The sequence below is a fragment of the Eulemur rufifrons genome, chromosome 6, assembly GCF_041146395.1.
Source record: "Eulemur rufifrons isolate Redbay chromosome 6, OSU_ERuf_1, whole genome shotgun sequence".
Taxonomy (NCBI): domain Eukaryota; kingdom Metazoa; phylum Chordata; class Mammalia; order Primates; family Lemuridae; genus Eulemur; species Eulemur rufifrons.
In genome coordinates, this window is record NC_090988.1 from 101,732,306 (window position 1) to 101,757,639 (window position 25,334).

Sequence of the window (25,334 nt, forward strand, 5' to 3'; positions counted from 1 at the left end):
GACAGCTGTACTCCAAACACAGAAGGCATCAAGTCAAGATTAGGGCAGGTGAGAAAACTCTAGGACAGAGTTCTTCAGGAGGATAAAACTAATATTTCTTTCTTTCTTTTTTTTTTTTTTTTTGAGACAGAGTCTTGCTCTGTTGCCTGGTAGAGTACCATGGCATCAGCTTAGCTCAGCAATCTCAAATCCTGGTCTCAAGCGATCCTCCTGCCTCAGCCTCCCAAGTAGCTGGGACTACAGGTGTGCACCACTATGCCTGGATAAATTTTTTTATATATATTTTTAGTTGCCTGACCAAATTCCTTTCTCCATTTTAGTAGAGATGAGGTCTCACTCTTGCTCAGGCTGGTCTTGAACTCCTGAGCTCAAGCAGTCCTCCTGCCTCAGCCTCCCAGAGTGCTAGGATTACAGGTGTGAGCCACCACACCCGGCCAGTATCTGATGTGTTGGAATATATTGAGTAAATTTAGACAAATGCTGAAAGGTTGGGGGTTGCCTAGATGATAAAAACATAGAAAATAAAACAATTATTAACAGAGGGAAAATGTAAAGAGAAACTAATCATAGTTTTCTATATGGCTAAACTGTGAATAGAACTTTATGGTCATAATAATGAGTAAATATTGATCTACATTTTTAGTGTGAAAATTATAACTATATTAGAAGAAAGACATGTGGTAGAGTTGGAGATATTGAAAGAGCTGTCATCCTCTATAGTGGAAAGTCAATAAATAATGCCTAAAAATGTTAAATCAAGATATAACACAAATATGTTATTTAGATAGAGTTCAATATTAAAATAATCAGTTAATGAAGTTGCAAGTATTAGCCTCTAAGAGAGAAAAAGACAGGAAGGGGGACACAGGGGAAGTATGCAGGAAACTATAGGTTTTGTAACATGTTTCATTGAACTATTTCACTTTTAAAACTATGTGCATGTATAACTTTGACAAAACTTAAAACTAAATGTGTGTATATTATTTTCCCCCAAAATGAAGTATAGCCCTACATGCCAACATGAAATGCTGCCCACAAAGTATTGGTACATGTCATAGCCATAAGCATAGTATAATTCCATTTTTAAAATATTGATAATAACTATGAACATATGCATAGAAAAATCTAGAATATATGCTGAATGTTAATAATTATCTCAAAAGGTGAGATATCTAGGAAGTCACACTCTCCATAACATGTTTCTGTAATGTTGTAATGTTTTATGTCAAGCATGTAACACCACTTTTCCTGATTAAAAAAAAATTATAAACATATTAATACATAAATCTGAGAGGCAATAAAGAGAAGAGAAATGCCTCCATACTAGATGAGCTAAGGAAGTCCATTAGGCTTAAAATGCAGAATTGGGTTTCTTGCCAAAGACTATTATGGCTGAATTCTTTTGCTTTGAGTGAAGTCAACCCTGCTAGTCTGGCCACAATTTATTGGATTAGAATCAATGCACTATTACAACCATGCACAGACCAAACATCACCGGAGCCATATAGCTAAGCATTTCTATGAGTGGTTGGAACTCTGCCCAGAGTGGAGTTCATGCAGAGTAACAGCAAACCAACCTGTCATACCTCTCTTCAGGGTGTTTAATACTAAGTACACAAAGAGAACACAACTCATATCAGTTCAGGTAAGCGAATGTCTTATAGAACCTAACGTACTATCTGTTCTCAACTCAGTGTCCAAGTGACTCCTTTAAGTCTGATGGGGCAACTTCATTCCAAAGTATTCAATAAATGTACACACACACCCCAAAAAACAAGCACTTCACACGTTTAACAAAATTAGTTGTTTCAGAGCCACTCAATGCATCAGCTTTTCCTCAAGAGAATAAGCAAAAATAATGAAAGAGTAAAAGTCAAGTGGAAGAGATGCTTTCAAACTAACTGCAGGTCAGAATTGACAAAGTATGCCCCATTCATCATTTTCTCTTCCCTACCCCTAACTTTTTTGGCCCTTTTGCAACTGCCAAAGTCTGGACATGAAAGAAAAAATAGGTAAAACTCAATGTAATATAATTTTTCTGTGAAAAGAGTAGGATAAAACCAAGAGCAAAAGTAAGATTGTTTCTAAGCAATTTTAATTTAAGCCAGTAAAAATAATCTGTGATAAGAGTCATTCTACTCACCTCTCCTGTATGACACATTTGTAAATCACCAGATACTTATTATATAACCATTTTGTCTTTTAACTATGGAACAATCCAGGAATAACATAAGATTGTGACTAATTGAAAATTTTAAATAAACTATGACATAAATCATCATAAAACAAAGATAGAAAATCAGTAATTTTTCTTCCTCTACTTACTAGTTGTCACACAATGAAGAGCATTTGCTTTGTGCTTAGAATGTAATGCTTCTATGGAAATCGCTAGCTGGCCTTCTAGCAATGCTCCCTTTGATATTCCTATTTCACATTTCCAATGGATTATTAAATATCTCAAAATCTGGAAAGAGTACAATTCAAAGAAAATACAATCTTCTTTAGAAATGGTAATAATAAATTCATATGATACAGTTAAATTAATAACTCTATAATTTCCTCCAAAACTGTATTCCTGCTCGTAAAATGTCATATTTACATTTGTTCAGAGCAGATCATTGTCTAAATAGAATAAATAGATACTAGGGGAGTGACATAAGAAAGGGAACAGTGAAATTCAACACAACGCCCAAAAACACAGGAAATTGAGACAATAAATTGCTTTATTCAGAGGATTAAGTTCATCTGGAAATAATTAGGGAAAAATTAAGTGGGAGTTTGTATTTCTTGTTTCTTTTTTCTCTCCTCAAATAAAAGCCAACATGAAGACCATGAATAAGAGTGACATCTGGTTATGAATCATCTCGATTTTTCATTAAATCAATGTTTTTTTTTGAGGGTCAGAATACTGTTTGAGAGTGCTAAAGGCAAATGCCTGGATTTGAACCCCTGATGTGCCAAATTCTAGCATGTGACCCCGGGCAAGTTACTCTACCACAGATTTCTCATCTATAAAAATGGGGATAAAACACATAGGGCAGCTGCTGAAAGTAAACAAATATGTGCAAAATGGTTAACACGGTACCTGGCATATAGCAAATGCTTAACAGATATTAGCTATTATTTCTAAGTTCACCTGCAGTAAAGACTGCACATAATACTTTTAAGTTGAATAGGACTCTAAGACGTCTGGATAAAACATTTAATTTTGATGAGACAAATTTAAAATAAAATACATTATATTTAATTTCATTATTCATGAATGTAAACTCTCACTTCCACACTACCGTACCACCAGGAAAAGTATCACCCCTTTTTTAAAGGCAGGGAAATCTGAGTAAGAGAACTTGGGAACTAAGACCCTGATTGGTCCCAGAGTTTCGTAAGGATGGTTTCCAGGAATCTGTACAGCCTAGCACTTTCCTTCACACATCCTCTGACTTCCTGTGCTCCCTCTGTTAAGATTTCCCCGTGTCTATATCGGAAATGAAAAGAGCAGTTGGGAAAAGAACACCAGCCTGGTGAGTCAGAGCCCTGGGTTCTATCACCTGCAAAATCTAATCCCCCAACCTTCTTTGATGATAACAAAGAAGGCAGGAAGCCTGGGAGCCTGCAATTCCGTTTTACCTGCCCAGTACCTCTCGCAAGGAAGCCTAAGCGTCCAATCAGGCAACGGCTGGTAAAGAACAAACGTGGCGGGCCTGGCGCCAGGTGTTCGGTGCCGCCCTCCAGAGCAGCACAGGTGTCTGCTCACGGGCGCGGGGAGAGTCGGCCAGGCCTGGGAACTTCACCCTCTCCCCTCCAGCTGCTCTTGGACCCAGGAATCTGCACCGCCCCTAGGCCGACCCAAGGGCCCAAAACCACTCTCCCTCGCCCCCACTTTGCACTGCTAGGTGCCTCCTTGCCTACAGTGCCGGCTCCCCGATGTGCCCCCGGGGTTGCCCATTTCTTTCCCTTTTTCCCGCGTCCCCTCCCAGCACCGGGTGTGAGGAAAGCGCCGGATCAAGGCGGGCCACCTCCGAGGCTGGCTTGGGGCTCTGACCGGGTGCCCGCCCAGGTTTGGGCAAACACCGCCGCCCCCTGAGCCCCGGCGTCCCCGGCTGGAACGTGAGGGCGACGTTCCCCCCGACTGAGTAGCTGCTCCTCACAGAGAAGCCCGCGAGGGTGACTGCCCAGCGCCCCTAAGCCCCGGCGTCCATCTGCTCCTCACACCCGTGGGAGGCGGGCTGGGCGCACCCATTCACAACACTCCCGAACCTTCCTCCTGCACCTCGGGCAACGCCAGACCCCTCCGCCCAGACTTCGCGGTCTCCTCACAAAGCCCGTCTCCTCATAAAGTGTCCTTCTCTGCTTTCTCTCCCTTCCCGGCATCACCTCGAAGACGGCCACGGCCGTCCCCTCCATTCTGCGCCGGGAACACCAGCAACACCCAGTTGAAACCTGCCCGCCCGCGGCCGCCTTCTCCTCAGCCCGCGTTTCGGCGCACGCCCACGCCCCGCCCACCTGCCCGCCGCGCCTGCGCACGCGGCGCCGCCCGGCTCGCGGCCACGAGCCGCTGCGCAGCGTCCCCGAGAGCTGCCCGGGCAGGTGGGCCGGCGGGCGGGCGGGCCGCGGGCGTGGGAGAGCCCGCGGGCAGCCGCTGCGGCTGCAGGCGAGCAGGAATGAGGCCAGGCCATGACTCCTCCCTCCTCTCCGAGAGACGTTCCCACGGTCCTGCCGAAGTGCGGTCCGTAGCCCTTTCCAGAGAGCTTTCGCCGCCCTCCACGCTTTCCAGGACCCTCCGCTCAGCCGGGACAAGCGGCTGGTGCCTGGTGCCGGATTCTACACTGGTTCTTGGCCCCAAAACAGCCTCACCTTCTGGGGAGCTGCCCTGAGTGCCCTGGGCCAACCTCTGGTTCCCAGCTTTAGCAAAGAAAAATAAAGGACGGCCAGTTTTTTATAAGTATACGTATATCTCCTCAATATGTGGCGTGTATACCAAAAAGAGTATTCGTTAATCTGAAATTCAAAACTAGACGCCCTGTATTGTACCTGGCAACCAGTCCCAAGCATCTCCCCAGCCTAGTCGTTAGAGCCCAGCCTGCCCCCCACCCCCGCCCCACCCGGGCGCCGCCCCACGTTTGACTGCACTGAATGCGCCAAGGGCAGGAGCTGGCTTTCCTAGGCTCCAGCCGGCTGGAGAAGCTCTGGGGTTTTCCAAGAGCGTTCCCGGCTGGAAGGAAGGAAGGTGGTCCTGCAGACGCCAGCTGCCGCACCCTGGTGGGTTCGGGAGAGGCATGGTGAGAGGGGCATAAGCTGGTAATTGCTGATGTTCTGGCAGCCAAAGAAAACTCTGATGAGAGAGATTCCTGCCTGGCAAAGAGTTGCCCAAGGAGAAGGGTGGGACAGGGTGTTGGCTGCTTTCCTTCAGGGAAAATTCTTCCAGCCCAGCTCCAAGAAGCCAGGATTGGATAGAACAGGCTGGGGAGCTGGCAGAGTACCTGCCCAGTACAAAACCTTGGTACTACTCCAAAGAACATGCCTATTGAGACCCGAATCACACCCTCTCTGCTCAGCACTTTGCCCCTCCTCCCCATCTCAGTTGCTCGCAGGTAGACCTATTGGAGAAAGTAGCTTTTATTTCTGGAAAGTTCATCACAACCATCAGATTTGATAAGAGAGTTGACATTTAGGGCATTACTGGAGTCTTCCTCTCCCTCTCCCTCTCTCCTCTCCCCACCCCCACCCCATTCCCCGCTCTCATCCCTTTTAGGAAGAGGAGTTGCCAAGGGGAAAGGAACTAACCTTACTGAATGACTGCTTGTCGTCAGACACCACTGGCTCTTCACATGAATTATCTCATTCTCCCTACTCTCTTGTAAGATAATTGTTATCCTCCCTATTTCATGGGTGAGAATCCAAGGTACTGAGGATGGCTCTTTAAATTATTTCCCATTGAGAGTGTTGGCTCAGCAGAAAATGCTCAGACTTGAGAATGGCTTTGGGGATGACGGGTGAAGGAATAGTTGCCCATGGCAAAGTACTTCAGATAAGGTAGTCTTCCTGGCTTCCAGCCCTTGTCCTTGGAGTGAGCCTGGGGAAGACCCAACACCATCCTAGAGGAAGAGGAGGCCTATCAAAGGTAGCCACGGCCCCAGCTGCTCTCCCTGCTGGATCTAGGCAGTGCAGAAGGTGGCCTTTGATAGGAGGGTATTTGGGGCTTCCACAGCATAAACCTTTGTCATCAGGCAGGGTTGGATGAAGGCTTGATATTTGGTGAGTGTCCACCAAATGTGAAGTGCTAAGCACTCTTCACTTTTTCTTATTTATCTTAATAATCCTCCCAACCTTGTCAGGGAGGTTTTGTTACCCTTGTTTTATAAATGATGAAAATGAGGATCCAAGAAGAGGTTATATGAAGTCAACCGTATGACAGTTTGTAAATGACAGAGCCAGAATCTGAAATAAAAATCTCTTAACCCCTCTTTCTACCCACCCCCCCACATAGCTACCCAGTGCATCTCCCACGTGGTTGTGACCTGCCTAGCTCCTTGACAGTTCTGTAGTATGGGAACGTTAACATTACCGTGAGACACCAACCCCTGTGCACAACCTAAGGAGCCAATGAACTCACATGCCCGCATCTCCCACAAACCAAGACTTGAATGAGCCTGTCAGTCCTTCTTTCCCCCATCAGTGTGTGCCCCTACCCTGATTGGGGTCTAGTAACTAAAATGCTATTGAAATCCACGTTGTTAAAACTATTTTTTTCAGATCCCGCCCTCAGAGCAATAGAATGTTAGAGCCAGAAGGGACTTTAGAGGTTATCTATCTTCAATAGATGGAGAAATTAGAGACCCGGAGAAATTCAATGACCTGCCCACAGTTAAGATCACCTTAGTCAACCAAAGAACCTTTGGATATGACTGGATGTTCTCAGCCCTGGCCTTCCAGGTCTTATTGGCAGTGTCTTCAGGGGGCCAGTTTTTCCCAGTCGTTAGACTGGGTGACATATCAATTCTGCTTCCATTTCTCTACCCACCTCAGGATTTGGATTATCATTTCATGTCCACTGTGGATATCCTGTTTATTCTGAGAACTCTCCCGTCTGGCTGGAAGAGACCCGACCTAAAGAGCACCAGATTGATTCTGACCCAAACCGAGGGTTTGAGTGGAACCAGAATATCCTAGGGAATGCTGCTAGATGAATAGTGACATTTTAGGGACTGTCAAGCTGTCTTTCCCTTTTGGATGTGCCGTCTCTGTGCATATCATTCCCAGACACTTCTTAGATCCTACCTTGCTCTCAGACTCCCCCAAGAGCATTCAAATGCTCTGAAGAGGTTAACCCTAGGAACTTCGTGGAAAATGTCCCTGAGGTTCCCCTTACCAGGCTGATGCAAGAGGAAGTCCATTTGAGGGCTTTCTCCTCTGGGAAAAAAATCAAGCAACTATTAAAAGAGGCTGTTTCCCATACAGACAATAGGAATGGGTTAATTGCCTCTCCTGGGTCCTGAGCAAAGTCTGTCCCCCACCAGTTCCCATAACCGGGTTTCCTGAAGTGGAGCAGGTCCCAGGTGCCTCTCCACTAATCACATCCTTGGAAATGGGGCCATGAAGCTCAGATTAGCTCATCTCTTCACCTTCTTGAGGCCTTCTCCACCTGGAGCACAGAATCTGGGGCAGCTTCACCACTCACCTCCTTCTGCTTTCCTATCAGGGGTCAGACAGGGATCTTCTGGAGGAGGAATGTTAGCTTATGGAGGCACTGGAGGCCATAGTGGTGCTGACTTTTGTGTAATTCTTGGACTGCAGCATCTATTCTTCCTCTTTCTAAGACTTATGGGCAAAAGAAAGGGTCTCTTCCCAGGGCAGTACCAAAGTTTGTATAACTAGAGTATTTTCTTCTTCACTCCCATTCCCTGTTTTCTCCTCTCCTTAGAATGACGGACTGTGACACTGGTGAGCTTCCTGTTTTTCCTGGCCGAGTCACCCTTTGCCCAGAGTCTCTGATTTCTCATCCACCAGTAGCAGGTGCTGGGCCAACCCAGGAGATTTCATTACTTTCCTGTTATTGTCCAATTTCTCCTCTGCATAGATAACTAATAAAATCTCTATCACAAAGTGGTTCCACCCTCTGTACCTGGCTTTTTACCTTCTGTCTAGGCAGGGCTTGGTTTGTCCCACCAGCTGATGTCCACTGGAAGGCAAGGACTCTTTGTGGCCTAGAAGTCTTGGGAATGGAAATAGTGGTGTAATCTGGTCACATTTGGCCAAGTAAATCTATTGATCCAAAGGCCAGATGATCAACTTTATTTGAAAGGCAAGTAGGCTAATTAGGATAAAGATTCTTCCTCCAGGAACCCCTGTAAAGAGGACATTGGCTCCACATGTTCAGTCTTGGTTCAGTCTTTGTGTAATTACAGTCATCTGAAGTACTTTACCAGTAATGCTGGTGTACGTAGCCTTTAAAGCTAGTAATCTGGAAACTTAGTTGAGCTGATTTTTCACCAGTCTCTAAAGTTGGCTTGATTTTCATCTGTTCTAATTTTAAGACCACTTCTATCTTCGGTTTCCCCAACTTTCATTCTCACCAGTTGAAAAGAGGCCGTGGGAGCAAACGTCTAAAAGGGTCAGGATGTCTGAATTTTTTTTCCCATTTTACCTCTTACTTTAGGTGTTATGCTCTAGTTTTCCACAACTAAAATAGGAAAATTCTCCCAGGAATACAGTTAAAATAACATCTATGAAACAATTTGAGAGTTTTAGAGTATTTAAATTAGAAGAAATCTTAAAGGTCATTTAATCCAGTATTTCCTAGCCAGAGAAGCTATGTCTTTTCCAATTCAGTTCCTTTATCCCCTCCCCTTCTCCTGAATAGCCTCTCCCTACATCCTTCCTCAACTTGGTGTCCAAGGTAGAGAATTGATCCAATTTGCACAGTGTATTTAGTGTATTCAGGGTTGGAAGCACTGACCTACTTCACCTCCCTATTTCATGCATAATCATTCCAACAGTCGTAACAAGTTGATATCTAGCATTTACTTGAATATCTCATGTTAGGAAATTTGCCACCTCAGAGGCAACCCATTCCAGCTTTGGACAGCAATGGCTTGGTGGAGAGTTTTTCATCACATCAAGCTAAAATCTACCTCCCCTCCCCTCTCCACTCTGTATCTTCCATCCATTGGTCCGATCTGGCCTTTGAAACCACACAGAATCTATCTAATCCCTTTATGAAAGCATGTGTAGAATACCCAGGATTGTCATTGTTAACTTGTCACAGTGGCTCAGACCTGGCCTGAATGATTGTGTTACAGATATCCTGTGCTTTGTGCATTAGCTGTGTTCCTAAAACATTGTATAAACCAAGTTTTATATGAAACAAATCATTTTAGACATACTGGGAAGTTGACTGTTTAAAAGAAACCCTGTTATCTGTTCTTTCATAAACTGAAGAATCCTTTTGTAATGCAAATAATCTCCCCCATTAACCTTGTATGCAAATCTAGATTTGCATACATTATGTTTTACTTAAGGCAGGATTTGCCTACATACAACGCAAGTGAAATAATGATAACAGCAATAGCTAGCATTTACTGAGCCTTAATGTGGCACTAGGAGTCATGCACCTGACATGCATTATTTAATTTCTCACCACAACTTCCTTCTGTAAAATTATTCCCTATTTACAGATAAGGAAACGCAGGCTTAGAGAAGTTAAATACCTTGTCTAAGGTCACACAATTAGAAAGTTATGGGCCAGAATTCAAACAAAGTCATAGAGTTCAGAGTCTGATGTCTTAACCCTGAACTTTCAGAAGCCAGTAATAGTTGAAATGACTACTAGCTGTGTACCACAGCACATGTAAATTAGGTTAAGATACAGAAAACTGACCTAAAATGTCAACAGCTCCAAATACACACACAAAATCTACTCTTTTTTGGGGTTCTGGGCTGCAGTTTTTCCAGCACAACTCACACTTTCCAGTGTAATTTGATCAAGGAACCCCAAAGGCTCCCCCTCAGCTATTATTAATAGGATTAAACAAATGCTTCCAAAATTTATCTTGGGCATATGGATGTAATCAGACCCTTTTTCAAAGGGTCTGTGTATTCTCAGGAATTAATGGCATTAGCTTCTTAGAAGAAAGAAGTGGTTCATGAGCTGGGTGCAGTGGCTGAGCCTATAATCCTAGCATTCCGGGAGGCTGAGGAGGTCAGAATTTCGAGAACAGCCTGGGCAACGTAGTGAGACCCCGTCTCTACAAAAAAATAGAAAATTAGGTGGGCATGGTGGCACGTGCCTGTAGTCCCAGCTACTTGGGAGGCTGAGAAAGGAGGATCGCTGGAGCCCAAGAGTTTGAGGCTGCAGTGAGTTATGATGACACCACTGCACTCTAGCCAGGGTGACAGAGCAAGACTGTCAAGAAAGAAAGAAAGAGAGAAAGAGAGAGAGAGAGAGAGAAAGAAAGAAAAAAGAAAGAAGTGGTTCATTATTGACTAGTAAAATCAAAGGTATTGAGAATCATGGTTGATCCCAGCCTCCTCCTAGATGGGTTGGAATGATTCAAATGAGCCCAGTTTTTAATGGCATTTAGGTTTGCAAGTTAAAAATAGTGTGGGAATAGGCCATAAATAAGTGCTGTTCTGAATCCAAACTTGACAAAGATAAATGGATGTAATATTTCTATGTCCTCAAATCTGTTCTAGTCTCTCCAGGTTAGTCAACAGAAGTGTGCATTCACAGCATTGCTTAGCTCAGAACACATCCCTTGGGGCTCCTGGAACCCAGGATTTTCTACACTATATAAGGGTGCTCAAGGTAGGACCCTCTTCTGTCCTCCATGCCCCTCCTCCACCTACCTCCACCTAGTAGAATTCCCCATTTGATATGAGACTTCATCTTGGCTCATTTGCAGATTTAACTTTGAAAAACATGATCATCCTTTGCAAATCATGGCCCCAGCTGGCCAAGACCAAACTGGCATTCTGGTCTAAGAAGTCACAGGAAATCAGATCAGTCCTCATAAGAAACAGAGCTCCCCATGCAAGCCCACCTTTCTGACCTTCACTTGTGTGGTAGGCTTGTTTATAAATTCAAGTCATAGACTTGGGTAAGGAAATATGTAATTTTCTTTACTTCTTAAATTAGCTCTCCAGCCCCCATTTCTACTGTTGGCTGAAAAAGAATAAAGCTCGCCAATTCAAGACAACTCAATCATTGTAAGTTTTAAACTCAGTCTCTCAGCATTCTCCTCCCAGTCCCCTTCTCCACATCATGTTCCAGTTTGGGGTTTCTATATCATTCTCACATCAGGGAAGGAGCACCAAGGCCAGGTGCCATCTTCCACCTCCCTTACCTCTCAGTAAGTCCCACCTCAGCCCTTCCTGGTACTGCTCAACTCCGTATAACCCCTGGCTTGGCCCATCCACCCTCAGCCTCTACTGTGGGGTTCTCACCCCCACTCCATAGCAGTCCTCACAGGCACCCTGACTTTCAGTTCTCAGCTGTCTCTTATGCTCCATTCAGGTGGTGAGCACCAAGGAACCCTTCAGATGTCCTCCAAATGTCAAGGAGCCAAGGAGACTGAGGCTTAAGGGGTAAGAAGTTTGGGTGGTGTGATAGGGGGAATTTATCTCATATCTCCTTTGCCTACACAGGTGGCAGTGCCATTTCTACTCTGTGGCAGTTGCTCCTTGCTAGCAAAGGGCCATTTGGAAGGCTGTGCCTTCTCAGAGTTCCAGAACGAAATGGAGCATAAGGCTCTCTGTCTACTAGTGTTCGGTGGTACGGACAGAGAACGGAGCCCCACAGTTGCAGCTAAGCACTCTTGCTCTCCTCTCCCCATCCTTTCCAATTCTGCTCTAAGCCCCAAAAGGATTATATTTTCTGTGTGGAGGGGAAACTCACATGTTCTTCCCAATTCATTAGATGATGGCACAAACTCTGAGCTTTCGGTTTACTATCTACTTTTCTTACTTTTTCTGTTGCTTGATATTTAAAGGGAAGCATCTGAAGGGGAAAAAATCCTCTCAAGCACCTGGCTTTTACAATTTAAAAACTGGAGCTTTCACTTTCAAAGAAAGTTTGAAAGTGATTGGGTCTATTTGAAGTTCTTTGCATTTTCTCACATGCCCTGGAGGGTGATGGGGGAAGAATTGCTCCAGGGCAGAAGAACCAAGTCCAAGACTTTACCATTCTGTTCTAGGGACAAAGGGTGGGTACCCAGTGAGGGGCTCCCCTCTGCCCTCAACAGGTAAAATATGCTTTTTTTTTTTTTTATAATTGTAAAGCAGTATTTTTTTTTTTTTTTTTTTTTTTGAGACAGAGTCTCACTCTGTTGCCCGGGCTAGAGTGAGTGCCGTGGCATCAGTCTAGCTCACAGCAACCTCAAACTCCTGGGCTTAAGCGATCCTACTGCCTCAGCCTCCCGAGTAGCTGGGACTACAGGCATGCGCCACCATGCCCAGCTAATTTTTTTGTATATATATATTTTAGTTGTCCATATAATTTCTTTCTATTTTTTTTAGTAGAGACGGGGGTCTCACTCTTGCTCAGGCTGGTCTCGAACTCCTGACCTCGAGCAATCCACCCGCCTCGGCCTCCCAGAGTGCTAGGATTACAGGCGTGAGCCACCGCGCCCGGCCAAGCAGTATTTTATGTAACAGCTATTTCCGTATTCTAGGAATGGCCTAAGAAATGCATGTTTCAGTGACCAGTTTATAAATATTCTCTACTGTGAATAGTTAAATAAAACAGCTGTTTTCTGTGCTAAAAAAAAAAAAAAAAAACAAAAAACAAAACCTGGAGCTTTCAAGAACATTGTCCCTGCTATAGATTTTGAAAGGTCTAGTTAAGAGTTCACAAGCTAAGAACTTAACTCTGATCTCTCTGTATCACCCCTACGCAGAGCATAGTGCATCTACAAAGTGCTTGCCGCTGCTTAAGTGATGGGAGATGATAGATTGGGGGTTAAAGAAATGGGGAACACATCATCTGATGTGAAAACATTTAGTTTCATCTACTTACAATAAAGAATCACCTTCTCCCCCAAGGTCTTTTCTGTCATTTGTTAGTTTATTGCACAGGTGTCTACATATCTGCTCTGTTGGGGATACAACTGTGAAATCAGTGTGTTCTTTCTCCTCTTGGAGCTCTAAGAGGGAACAAAACCAATGGGCAGTGACGATCCAGTATGGAGTGCTGTGAGAAGGCTCCAGTCCCAGACTTGGACAGAGGAAGTGACATCTAAATTGAGACCTACAGGATGAATAAATATTGGGTGAATGGAAGAGGAAGAGTGATTCCAATCGGAAAGAAGCGCATGTTCAAAATCCTACAAACGCTGGGAAAACTCCAAGGTATTCCTATGGCCAAGACAGCGTGCGGAGTGCCAAATGTGGTGAGATGGGACTGGAGAGGTAAGCAGGGTGCATAAACTTTGTTAAGAACTTTGGACTTTATCCTCATGGCGACAGGGAGCCACTGGAGGGTTTTCAGCAGAAGAAAGATCGGTCAGATCGATGTGTTAAAGAGGCCACTCTAGCTGTACAGTGGATAAGGTGGCCCAGGAAGAATGTATAGAATAAGAAAAGGCCTAGACAAAACATAACCACCAACAGCAGTTACATGACAAGCAGAAAAGGAACCTACAAAAGAAACAGAAAAGGAGGGACCACAGGGGCTGAAGGAAAACCAAGAGTGTGGCAAGCCTAAACTGAAAGAAGAAATTTTAAGAAGCAGGACATGATTAGAGCTGATTGCTGCCAAAAGGAACAGTAAGATAGCATTTGGAAATCAACAACTGGATTTAGCAACAGGATTATTGACAACCTGGTTGAAAGCAGTCTCAGAGGAGTGAAAATTCTGTTGTGTTGGATTAAATCAATTGTATCAATGCTCATCTATCCCTTTCAGTTACCATCTATCCCTACACTGATAGCTTGCAAATGGATATCTTAAGTCCAGATCTCCCCTTTGTACTCCAAACCCATGTACAATTGACTATTCAATATCTCTACTTGATTGGTTCAAAAGTATCTCAAACCCAGTTTCCAAAACCCACCCAAACCTGGTCTTCCTCCAGTATTCCTCATCTCAGCAAATAGTACCTCTGTTCTTCCAGTTCCACAGGCCATCCATGACAAACCCTTTCCCTTGCCACCACCCCTATTTCTAGCCAATCACCGCATCTTGTCAATGCTTTCTACCCATGCCCTGTCTCCACTGCCAACATCTGAATTCAAGCTCCCTTCCTCTCTCTAACTTGAACCACACTGGTAGTCTCCTAACTGGTTTCTCACATCAATCTGCACACCCCTCCAACCTATTCCCCACAGAGCAGCTAGAGTAATCTTTTTAAAATACAAAGTTGATCATTTCACTTCTTTGCTTCAGCCTTTCAGTACCCTCTCAGGGCTCTAAAGGTGAAAATCTAATTTCCTTAAATGACATAGCTCTGCATGATCTAGCCCTTGCCTGTCTTCCCAGCCACAATTCACTACGCATTCCTTCGTGCCTTGCACACTGGCCTTCTCTCCATTTCATATGTGCTCCCTGTATCCTGCAATATCGGGCCTGGCATCCACACACTCTGTGGCAAAAATCTTGGGCTCAAGTGTCAGATTGGGTTAAAATCCCAGGTCCACCCCTGCCTGGTTCCATGACCTGGGGTAAGGTACTTAATCTCTCAATGTACCCATTTCTTTATCTGTGAAATGGGGTTAATACTTACCTCTCAGAGTTGTTATAAGAATTAAATAAAATAATACGTGTAGAGTGCTAGAAATATAGCCCCCAACTAATGTTAGTAACTGCTCTTATTATTCCCCATTCTCTGTCTAATTAACACTTCTCACATTTCAGCTCAAATGATCTAAGGGAGGTCTCCTCCCAGCCCCACCCCCAACTCCTAACCAGGTTATAGCTCTGTCAAATTCTCTTATAGCACCCTGAACTTTTCATTCATAACACTCATTACACTTTGTGGTTATATATATGAGGGGTTATTTTATTAATGTCTGTCGCCCCCACCAGAGGCTCCTCCAGAACGAGACAGTGTCCATTTTACTCGTCATTCTATCCCCACATCCTAGCACAGTGCCTAGCACACAGTAAGCCATTCTGTTTTTGAATGACTGTTTGATTGAATGGAGACAAGGAAGTAGAGCCAATGAGTGCAGATGACTCAGGAAGACTGTGGACAAAAAGAGTAAGGGCAACACATGGAGGGGATCAGGATTTCTTACTTATTTTTGTAGGCTGGCAGATACTTGAGCATGTTTAAGTGCTTCTGGGAAGAAGCCAGCAGAGAGAGAGCTCACCAGGAGTGAGGGCCATGAGGCTGCGGGAGGGGCTGAGACTTACAGCAGGAGCCAGAAGAATCCACCTCAGATGGAAGGAGGGACGCCGCTTCCCTGGTACAGAAACAAGCACTGAAAATTCAGCTACTTCTGTAGCTTTGGTGGCAGGACCCAAGACCTTCCCATGAATCTTGGTAACACAAGCAGCAAATCTGGATTCTCTGAGAAGCTTAGCAAACTTGGTGGACATCATTCCATTCACTTTTGTAACTCAAGTAAAAAGGAAGCAGGCGTTTTCTTCATCATTGACTATACTGATTCACTATAGAGCAAAATAACAAGTTTCCAAAGCAACGCAGTCACTGAGCTGAGACAAGCAATCTCAGTGTTCTCTTTAGTGAGCACGCTTCCTCTCCAAATTGGGAAGCAGTATGGCAAAATAATAATATGGTAAAATAATAATGGCTGACTAGTTGAGTGCTTACTATGTGTAGTAGGTGGCAGAACTAGGTTTTAAGCCTAGGGAGTCTGACTCCAAAATCAATGCTTTAAACCATTCTGCTATACTCTCTAGCAGAGGAGAAAGAACATATCAGGAATCAGAAGACCTGGAGGGTCTACCATGAACTAACTCTGTGAATTTGGGGATTCACTTAGGTGCCTGAACATCAGTTTGCTCATCAATAAAATGAGAGTGAGAACCTTACAAGGCTTTTTGAAGGATTATGAAGTACTGAATATGGAAAATGACTCTACAAAAGATATCATTATTATGCTAATCATAAGACCTAATATCCTTGACTTCTAATTGGGTCATAATCTAATAAGCTGTCACTGAGACCCTTGGTTCCATAGCCAGACAGCAGCAGCAGTTTAGTAGCTCCAGTTCCCTTGGCAGATCAGCTGATTCTCATCCCATCAGCTTTAAGGTCCCTGACCAAGTCTCCCTGGACCATTATGTACACACTGGTGCCTCTTTCCGCCTGAACCTATCAACACACACTCCTACCTTGGGAAGAGTTGCAGCTTATGCCCTTGCTGCTTTGATTCTGTTGCCTGAAGAGTGATTGTTAAAATAATAATAAATAGCCTAATTATAGCTAACTGTGAGGTGCATCCCAGAAGAGTGAGTTCCAGTTTAGTGGTAGAAGCACAGATATCAGAGCTAGAAGAGAATTTCAGAGTAATCTTTTAGTGCAACTCCCCAACCTCTTCCCAACCCCCCCCCTTTTTTTTTTTTTTGAGACAGAGTCTCGCTCTGTTGCCTGGGCTAGAGTGCCATGGCGTCAGCCTAGCTCATAGCAACCTCAAACTCCTGGGCTTAAGCGATCCTCCTGCCTCAGCCTCCCAAGTAGCTGGGACTACAGGCATGTGCCACCATGCCCGGCTAATTTTTCTCTCTACATATTTTTAGCTGTCCATATAATTTATTTCTAGTTTTAGTAGAGACGGGGTCTCACTCTTGCTCAGGCTGGTCTCGAACTCCTGACCTCAAGCGAGCCTCCCGCTTCAGCCTCCCAGAGTGCTAGGATTACAGGCATGAGCCACTGCGCCCGGCCCCAACCCATTTTATTGACTAGGAAAACTGAGGCCAGGTAGATGAGATGACACAACTAGTTAGGGTCAGTAGCAGGACTTTTTTTTTTTTTTTTTTACCTTGAAAATGTTTTCAGGTTCGTTTAACACAAGTGATTTCACCTTGCCAAAATCATATCTGGAAAGTACTTCAGTTACATATATCTGTTTCAGTATGCATACCTTTTCCATAAAGGAGCAAAATCCTTAAATTCAATTACCCATAAAGCTGTTATAAAACCTTAAGCCCAATAATTCATTCAAAGCTCATTCTTCGAGTGCCCTGACTTGGCCATTTCAGGCATTCCCCAGGCAGGAATGGGCCACATTTTCAGAGGCAGCACATAACCTAACGGCTCTCTACAAAGCCCACCCTGTTATGACTAGCTCATCTCTGAGCTTAGTTTTCTAGTCTGGAAGAACAGTACCTACCTCTCGCAGCTGGAATGCTGTGGGGGGCACATGAGATAATGCATTTTTAGCTCCCACCTGGCACTCTGCAAGTTTGTTATGATTGGAGCGTAATTCCTTCCCCTCCTAAGCAGAGAGTTCACCTTGGTTAATGACTTTAGAACTTAGACCACTCAGATGCTAATAAACCAAGGAGAAACCCAGCCGTGCCAGGCCTAGAAATGTCCATCCCCACCCCCACCCCCCCTCAAGACAGTGACTAGGCCGGAATTCTCCTGGTTGATAAATGAGAGGAGCTGAGAATCTGGTTTGTGAGACGGCGAATCTGCACATGTACCATGGAGACGCTTCGGGAAAGAGAGCCGGCCCACCTGCCTGAAGGAGGCCGGGAGAGAGAGGGGACGGATGAGAGAAACGCTTAAGGGAGAGGGACTGGAAGTGCCCGAAGAGGAAATCTTGCAAAGGAAAATAGAGGCTGAACCTCGGGAAACCTTTTCGGCGGTGAGTGCCATTCAAGGAAGGATTGCGTGTCCCGCGGATACAGATTTTGGATTAAAAGGTGGACAAAGGTGGGTGTCCAGACTGGGGAGACCGAGCCCTGCAAGCTGTAGGGGTACATTCAGGCGGCCCAGGGGTGACCCGAGCCAGTGAGGACCGGAAGGCGGGGTTATGGGGGGAAGCCACATGGAAGGTGGTGGGGGGTCGGGAGCCGGCCGCGGAGCTGCCGCCGCGTTCGCCCCGGGGAATGTCAGCGACCCCAGCCGAGGAAGCTGTGGGGAGAGCCGAGAGGGGCCGCGGTTGCCATGGCGCCGGGCGGAGAAGGGGTGACGCAGGCCCCGCCCCGAGCCCCGCGGGGCCGCAGGCTCCAGATGGTCCCCGGCCTCCCGCGGGAGCCGGCGGCCTGTGGCAGGGGAAGGCTATTGTCCTCCTTCCGCGGCGCCGCAGTCCCGCCGCTCGCGCCCGCGCGCCGCCGCCGCCACGCGCCCCGCCGCCGCCCGCCCCGCGCGCCCCCCGCGCCGCTCGCGCCGCGTGACAGCGCCTGCCCGCCGCCCGCTGTGCGCCCCACCGCCGCCCGGCCACCCGCCGCCGCCCGCAACCGCCCCTCACTGCCGGGCTGCGGGCGCGGCGACGACCAGTGCGCCCCCGCTCGCCGCGCTCCCGCCTGCCGGGCCGGCGCTCCGCACCGAGGTAGGTGCCGGCGCCCCCGCCCGCTTTGTCCCGGCCGGCGGGGCGGCGCGCTTTGTGCAGCCGCGTGCGGGCGCCGGGTCGGGGTCGGGGTCGGGGCCGGGCCCGCCGGGGTGAGCCGGAGAGGGAGGATGCGGCGCCCGGCCCTCGCTCCCGCCGGGTCCCGGGGACAGCGTGGAGAGAGTCCTGTGCCAGCCTCCCAGGTACCAGTGTGAGGGCCGTGGGGGTCGAGGCTTGGGGGACGCGGGCCTTCCTGGGGCCGAGAGAAGAGTCTGGAAGAGTTGGGCTGACACGCGCCGTAACGGATCGGGTCGCTCGGGCTGGCAGCGTGTCTGACAGCGCCGGCTGTGGCGTCTCTGGGGCTGCGGGCGCCGGCGCCGGTTCCGGTGCTGAGGACGCGCTCGGCCGTCTCTGCCCGGCGCCTGCGAGCGCGTTGGGGGCTCTCGGCAGCGCGTGGGCTTCCCCTCCCTCCGGTAGCCCGGGCCGCGCCGTGCGGTCCTTTCCGCTGTGAGCGAGAGGGGACGCGCTAGGCTGTGGTGGCCGTACCTCCGGCAGAGGGAGAACCGAGACCCTGCGGGCGCCGGGCGGCCGTTGTGCAAGGTGTTTCCGTGGCCCGGACGTTTACCCGGCTGTGGAGTCCGCCCCTGTGGAGCGAGGCCTGCTCCTGCCTGCTCGTGGGGTGTCTGTTCCAACTCCGGCAGCACAGTCGGTATTTACCATCCGCTCTGCCTGGACCGGGTTTACCCCGTTAACCCCATGACGCTGCACGTCTGACATGCAGGCTTGCTGCTGCCTAGCCTGCCGCGTGTCGTTCCTGGGCTGTTTCTCGGCTGCCTGCCCCCTCCGGGGCAGCCACAGTTCCAGCGTGGAAAGCTAGGAGGGTGCAGGCTCGGGTAGGGTATCCACAAACCCGGTTTCCTTGAGGGTCAAGAGGGCAGAGTGAGTTCCAAATCTGTGTCTTAGTTTGAGGTGCGGGGCAACCTCTTGGCATATTCAGAAGAGCAAAGAATTAGGCAAGGAGAAGGTAAGATGGAGTTTAGAGTTGTCCCTGGGAGAAACTGATGTAACCCTAGGCTGGGGAAGGCGGTGGCAAGGCAGTGAAAATTATTCAGAATAATTCTGCCCTAAGAGAAGGTTTCTAAAGGAGAGAATGAAAAATTCGTCCACCTCTTTAGCCCAGTTCCTAAATTCCTTGGAGGGGAGTCCTGTGCTTTATCAGGAACACAGCTGGAGCCGTGGTTGGGGTTTTGTTTTTCCTGCCTTCTCCTGTTCTCTGTCCTGGGAGCATCTTTCTCTTGCCTTCCTAGGAGCTCTGAGTTTATTTGTGATTTCTTTTTCCTTTTATCTCTCTGCCAGTCCACCCATTTATACTTTGAGGCAAGTAAGATTTTTACTTTGCCAAAGTCCCCATTTCTCCTAATCTATCTTTCATCCTGCTGTCATTTATTCAGCTCTGCCTTCCCGTAGCTTCTCCAGCCCCAACATCTTCCTTTATCGGCTGTGATTCGCTGTTCCAGGGCATTGGCTCTATTTCTTTCATTAGCTCTAGTGCCTACTCCATCTTCATCTTCCTCCCTCATCGCCTGAGGCTCCTGAGGGGAAGTGATATTTAAGTTTAACCACCAACCTAGAAGGTAACTCGGGGTTACACTCACCCCTAAAACCTTGTGTGTTATCAGTCCTCATAGCTTCTCTAACCAATTCCACCTGTTTCTCATCTTTGGACAACAGTGGCCCTCAAAGTGTGGTCCCCAGGGAATGGGTTAGAAATGCAAATTCCCAGGCACCCCTCCAGAACTACTAAATCAAACTCTGGGGACAGGGCCCAGTGATCTGTCATTTAACAGCCCTCCAGGTCATTGTGATTCATGCAAGTTTAAGAATCCCTGGTCCCGAGCTATAGAGCTCAACCCTAAAAGTACTCCAGCTCAGGAGCAGGTCTTTTTTGACCCCATTTTCATTCTTTCCTTGAGCTTCTCTTTAGCTCTAAGAAAGACATTAATTTGATGGCCAAAAAATGAATTATGGTCAATTCACTCAGTATCTCTTTATTGAAAAGCTATTGTACTGGGCCCAGAAAACACAAAAAGGAGTAAGACATAGCCCTTGTCCTCAATGAGTTAAAAGTGGAGCGGGCAGAGAGACACATACACAGCTAACCTTAATACGATGTGATAAGTGCAGCACTAGCTGCTGCCGAAGTGCTGTGGGAGCACAGAGGAGGGCATGATCGACTCTCTCTGAGGGAGGTAAAGAATTAATCAGGGGCAGGATGTGGTGAGAGGAGGAATCAGGGTACAAGACAGCTTCTAGCCTGGGGGATAGGATTTCTAGCTTAACACCCAGCTAAAACGGAGGAAAGGGAAGGGAGCAGCTGCCCCTGGGGATCAGCATGGCATGGCATGTGGCTGAGCCGAGTCCCCATCCGGCAGCACTTGGGCAGCACTTGGGTGTAGATTACGGTGGGACCCCAAGCCTGCAGCTTGCGGTCCCTACAGCTTGGCACTGACTCTGTAAGCTACTTGGGCCTGGCCTCGAGGTCAGTGGCTAAGAATAAGGTAGTGGTGAAACTGTAATCTGGATTAGCTACTGCGCCGCTCTATTGCCATACTTCAGGAATCCACGGAGGAGAATAAGGTTGAGGATTCTCCAGCATTGAGAGACACGGGGGTCATGAGGCTGGGGGCTTACCGGGGGGCTGCTGGTAGACTACGGAAGTGTGAGCATGGAGAGCCAGGTCATAGGTGAGCAGTGATCTGCTCAGTGAAAAGAAACCAGGGCAGGATCTATGTAGGAGAAACTCAAATAGAAAACTATAGGAATCTGGAGGTGGCATCAGGGAACACAGACAGAGAACGCAGCATATCGTCCAAAAGGCCAGGGGACTGCAGAGCCGGAATGCTTGGAAACCAAAGCATAGGACACAGTGCCGACCATGGTCAGCACCACTCACATGGAAGTCTATGGGAATAAAGCCCCTGGAATCGTGACATCATGGCCCTATGGGGTTCTGTGATTTAAGGACAGAAGTGCCCTCTTGGTTCCTTATCTGTATCACAGCATCCCTGGAAACTCAGGATGCAAATCATATAGGCCTCAAACTTGATTCGGTGAGAAGAGCATTTAAATGGCTGAATTTTATTTGGGGGAAGGGGAGGTTCCAGCTCCATACTGTCTCCCAGGAATTACAGGATTCCACAGAGAGGTTCTAACAGCTGGACCTCCCTGGAAGGTCTGAATCTCATGCCTGGACCCCAGTTGGATCACCAAAAAGAAGCCAAAGCAGTACATATTTGGGTTCTGTGTAACTTATGGGGGCCTCAGGGATACAGTAGTTGGGAGACAGGGTCAGATGGTTGGCTGCCTTACGTTTCTGCTTCTTTGTGGAGTCCAAGATATAAGGCAGGGTTTGAAAATCTCAGAGGTCTTCAGGGGCCTGGCAGGTAACATAGATATTTGAAGTGGCTGGGTAGGAGACAAAAGGGAATGGTGGGGCCTGTAGAGAAATGGGAACCGCAGGCCCATCCAAAGAAATCCCAAAGCAGTTATTGTAAAACAGCTTGTTGGCCAAACAAAACACTCCTGGGGGCTGGCCTTAGTAGGTTTGTGACTCCTAGTAAAAGAAAAAGGGGTCATGGAACCAAAGGTCAGACGTAGGTAGACGTAGGTGTTTTAGTGAGGAGGTCTGGACAGGAAGTTTGAGTGCTGGAAATGTCAATCCCAGAGCTAAGCATGAGCATGGCTGCTGGTTAGGATGCCCTAATCTGAAGGGCAGAGAGAAATGGAATTAGAGTTGGTCCTGAGGCATGGACTGCTTTTCTGTCTAGCAGCTGAGAGTATTAGGTAACTTTACTTACGGTCATGCCTTGCCCACAGCACTCTTTGCTCAGAGTGATTCAACTCTGCCCTAGAATTTATTTTTATGTAAATATTTACAGAACAAATCCAGAGAATCTGCTGGGGGAAATGGTGGATTTTGAACAAGAAAGGAGTCCTAGACCTAGTGGAAATTAAGCCCCCTTTCCTACTACAGGGAATAAAAGCCCAAATCTAGGAACCTTACACCTTAGCTCCCTTGCATCTCACTAGTGCTATTCCCAGGAAAATCTTTGTGTGTGTGTTTTTCTCTGGGAGAAAGGGGAGGGGTGGACAACCCTGGCCTTCGAACTGGTCAGGATCAGCTTCATGGAACCAGTTAATGAGAGAAGCTGAGTTCTGCCCTTGCGTGCCCATGGGAACACGCCTCCCTGCCTACCCGGGTCTCACCACCCATCCCTTCTTCCTTGCCCAAACCGCACAAGAAGCTCTTCACATCTTCTTCCTTTCCAGAACCAGAAACTGCCAAGATCATGGCCCTGGCCCTAGGGATTAGTGCTTAGGATTAAAATGTCTTTGTATATGAGGACTACTAGGAAAATGAGAAATGCAGAATTTGGGGTTTTGTAAAAGTTACAGACTCAGCTCCACCCCGGCCCCCCACTTCCTTGAATGTCGGCCGAATGCTGAATTACACAAGAACTTTGGATGGTAGAGGTTTTTTAAAATCCCCGGCAGCTAATCTGAACCTTATTTGTTAGTTCTGAGGGCAGAGTGTGTTTGCGTAAGTTAGAGTCATAAGTAGGGCTGGCAAGTGCACATGGTCCGTATGTCCTCAGCCGGGGCCCTAAAAGGGAGCACCGGGTGCGGATCCCTCCGGGGGAGCATGAAAGGGCTCCAGGGTGGTCAAGGAACTTGTACATGTTCTCTATTTGAGAGGCTGTGATTAAGAACCTGTCTGCCAGAGTCCAAACGAACTTTACTTCAAAACCCAGTGCTGCTCCTTCCAGCTGTGTAACCTTGAACCAGCGGCTTAACTTCTTCAGTGCAGCTTCCTCATCTATGAAATTTATAAAATGGGGACAACAGTCGCCCTGACCCCATAGCGGGGATGTGTTGAGGCAATGCATGTAAATGGCAGGGCCACATCACAGCGGACATGTGTTGAGCACTAAGTATTCCTTGTAGCAAACAGAGAGAAACAAGGGACAGAGATCTGTCCTGTGTCCCCCTTTGAGCTCCTGGGCCCTTTATCCATACTTGCCTCACAGCACATCAGTCTTCCTGATGTGTGAGATTTGTTTTAGCTCAAGAGCAGAATCAGGTCTTTTCATCTCAAATTGCCTACAAGGTACAGGAGGCCGTCTGGGCTGAGTAGGGGCTCGGAACAGCTTGTAGAACCGGGGAATGAAAGAACACCAATTTCTGCTCATTATTGCCCAAGGGGGTCTGTGTCTGCTGCCTCCATTGCCCTGGGCTGCACACTGCTGTCCTGAAGTGTCCAGCAGCCACCCTTTCAGTCCCCACCCCACCTCCCTGTCCCCACTTGCTGAGACATGGCTGCCCTCTTGCATCACTCCACGTGCTCCTATTTTTTTTTCTATGCCAGGTATTCAACAAATATTGGTTGAGTACCTGCTTATATTAGGTATGTAAATAGGTAGGAAAGACATTGTATAACTTATAAGGTAAACTGTTCCCATAAATTTATCGTTTCAGAGTATTGCAGCAAGCAATTCCCCTCTCTGCAGACGATCCATCCACCACCTCTAACAGCTGCATAATGATGTGATTATGGAGGAGGGTGGGCTGGAGACCCAGGGAAGAGTTGATATGGAAGCTCGGGCAGAAGTCAGTCCACTGGCAGAATTTCTCTTTCTTCTGTGTGCTTCTGTTGTATTCCTGTCCCTTGGCTTCCCCATGGTGGCTTCCCCCCTCCCACTGGGGGCTGATTTATGCTGACAAAAACCCCCCAAAACAACCACAACCTCTGGCCACAAGGAGAGCAAAGTAGAGTGAGGGCAGGAAGATAGAAGGACCTGGTGAGTGAGGGCTTGGCGGCCCCAAGACGCTCCTCACCAGCTGCATTCTCCTCACAGGAGCAGAAAGCCACCCACCACCATGAGCAGCACTCTGTCGCCCACGGACTTTGACAGCTTAGAGATCCAGGGCCAGTACAGTGACATCAACAACCGCTGGGACCTGCCTGACTCGGACTGGGACAATGACAGCAGCTCGGCCCGCCTCTTTGAGAGGTCTCGCATTAAGGCCCTGGCAGGTGAGGTCAGGGGAGGGCTGAGGGAGATGCTGAGGAGTCTGGAGGAGACTTGTGAAGAGCTCTGTGACTTTCTGGGAAGACTAACTTTCTAAGCGGCTGCACTAAAGTGGGAGACCCACAGCACCCTATCAAGCCCCTGGTCCCCAAATCCAGCCTCAAGAACAAACTTCATGCAATCCAGAACATTCCCCAGACCTTCTCCCCAAGCATAGAGAAGCTAAATGACCCCTAGACTGGCTCAGATGGCTAAAACAGCTTGCTTCTCTGGCCTCAGCCCTGAGTCACATCCCTTCATCCTTTTGCACTTACTCTGGCTGTCACTTCTGTCTCCACCCACCTCTCCCTCACCTTCCATCCCCTGTGTGCCTTCCTTGATTTCCACTGCTGTTTCCCACACCTGTTCTCCCTGCCCGTCCATTATGCTCGCCGCTCCCTCCCCACCTGTTCCTTCCACTCGCCGCCTGTCACTCCCATTATTTCATCTACCTGTTCCCTGAAGCAGGTTCCCTCCGCCCGCAGCCGGTTTCCGCAGCCGCCCATTCTCCCGGGTTCGCTCTCCGCCTGCCTCAGCCGCTGCCCCTCCCTGCAGCCAGGGCTCTCCCCTTCGGCTCCTCTGAGCACAAACAAACCCGTCCGACAGCCTCCCCGCGTTCGGGGGAGGAGTTGTCATGGCAATCAGAGTGCGGCTGCCACCTGACACCACCAGCGGCTGGTGTGGGGCTGAGTCACCCACACACCCCAAGGCCACCCATCCCGTCTGGCTTCGCTCTTGCATCCCACCCTT

General features: G+C 47.7%; 1 protein-coding gene across 4 annotated transcripts in view; it reads left to right on the plus strand.

Moving 5' to 3' along the window:
• The first annotated feature begins 17,596 nt into the window (after positions 1-17,596).
• The window catches only part of SPTBN2 (spectrin beta, non-erythrocytic 2), a 36,399-nt gene continuing 28,661 nt past the window's right edge, over positions 17,597-25,334 (plus strand). Inside the window, exons 1-2 of one of the 4 annotated variants that reach the window (XM_069471775.1) lie at positions 17,597-17,772; positions 24,372-24,550. In XM_069471775.1, coding sequence (XP_069327876.1) covers positions 24,394-24,550 — 157 coding nt within the window. In that variant the 5' untranslated portion in view covers positions 17,597-17,772; positions 24,372-24,393. Of the gene's footprint in view, positions 17,773-17,817; positions 17,841-18,367; positions 18,460-18,599; positions 18,660-24,371; positions 24,551-25,334 lie in introns of those variants that run through there. The other 3 variants (XM_069471776.1, XM_069471774.1, XM_069471777.1) reach the window with 3 other exon arrangements.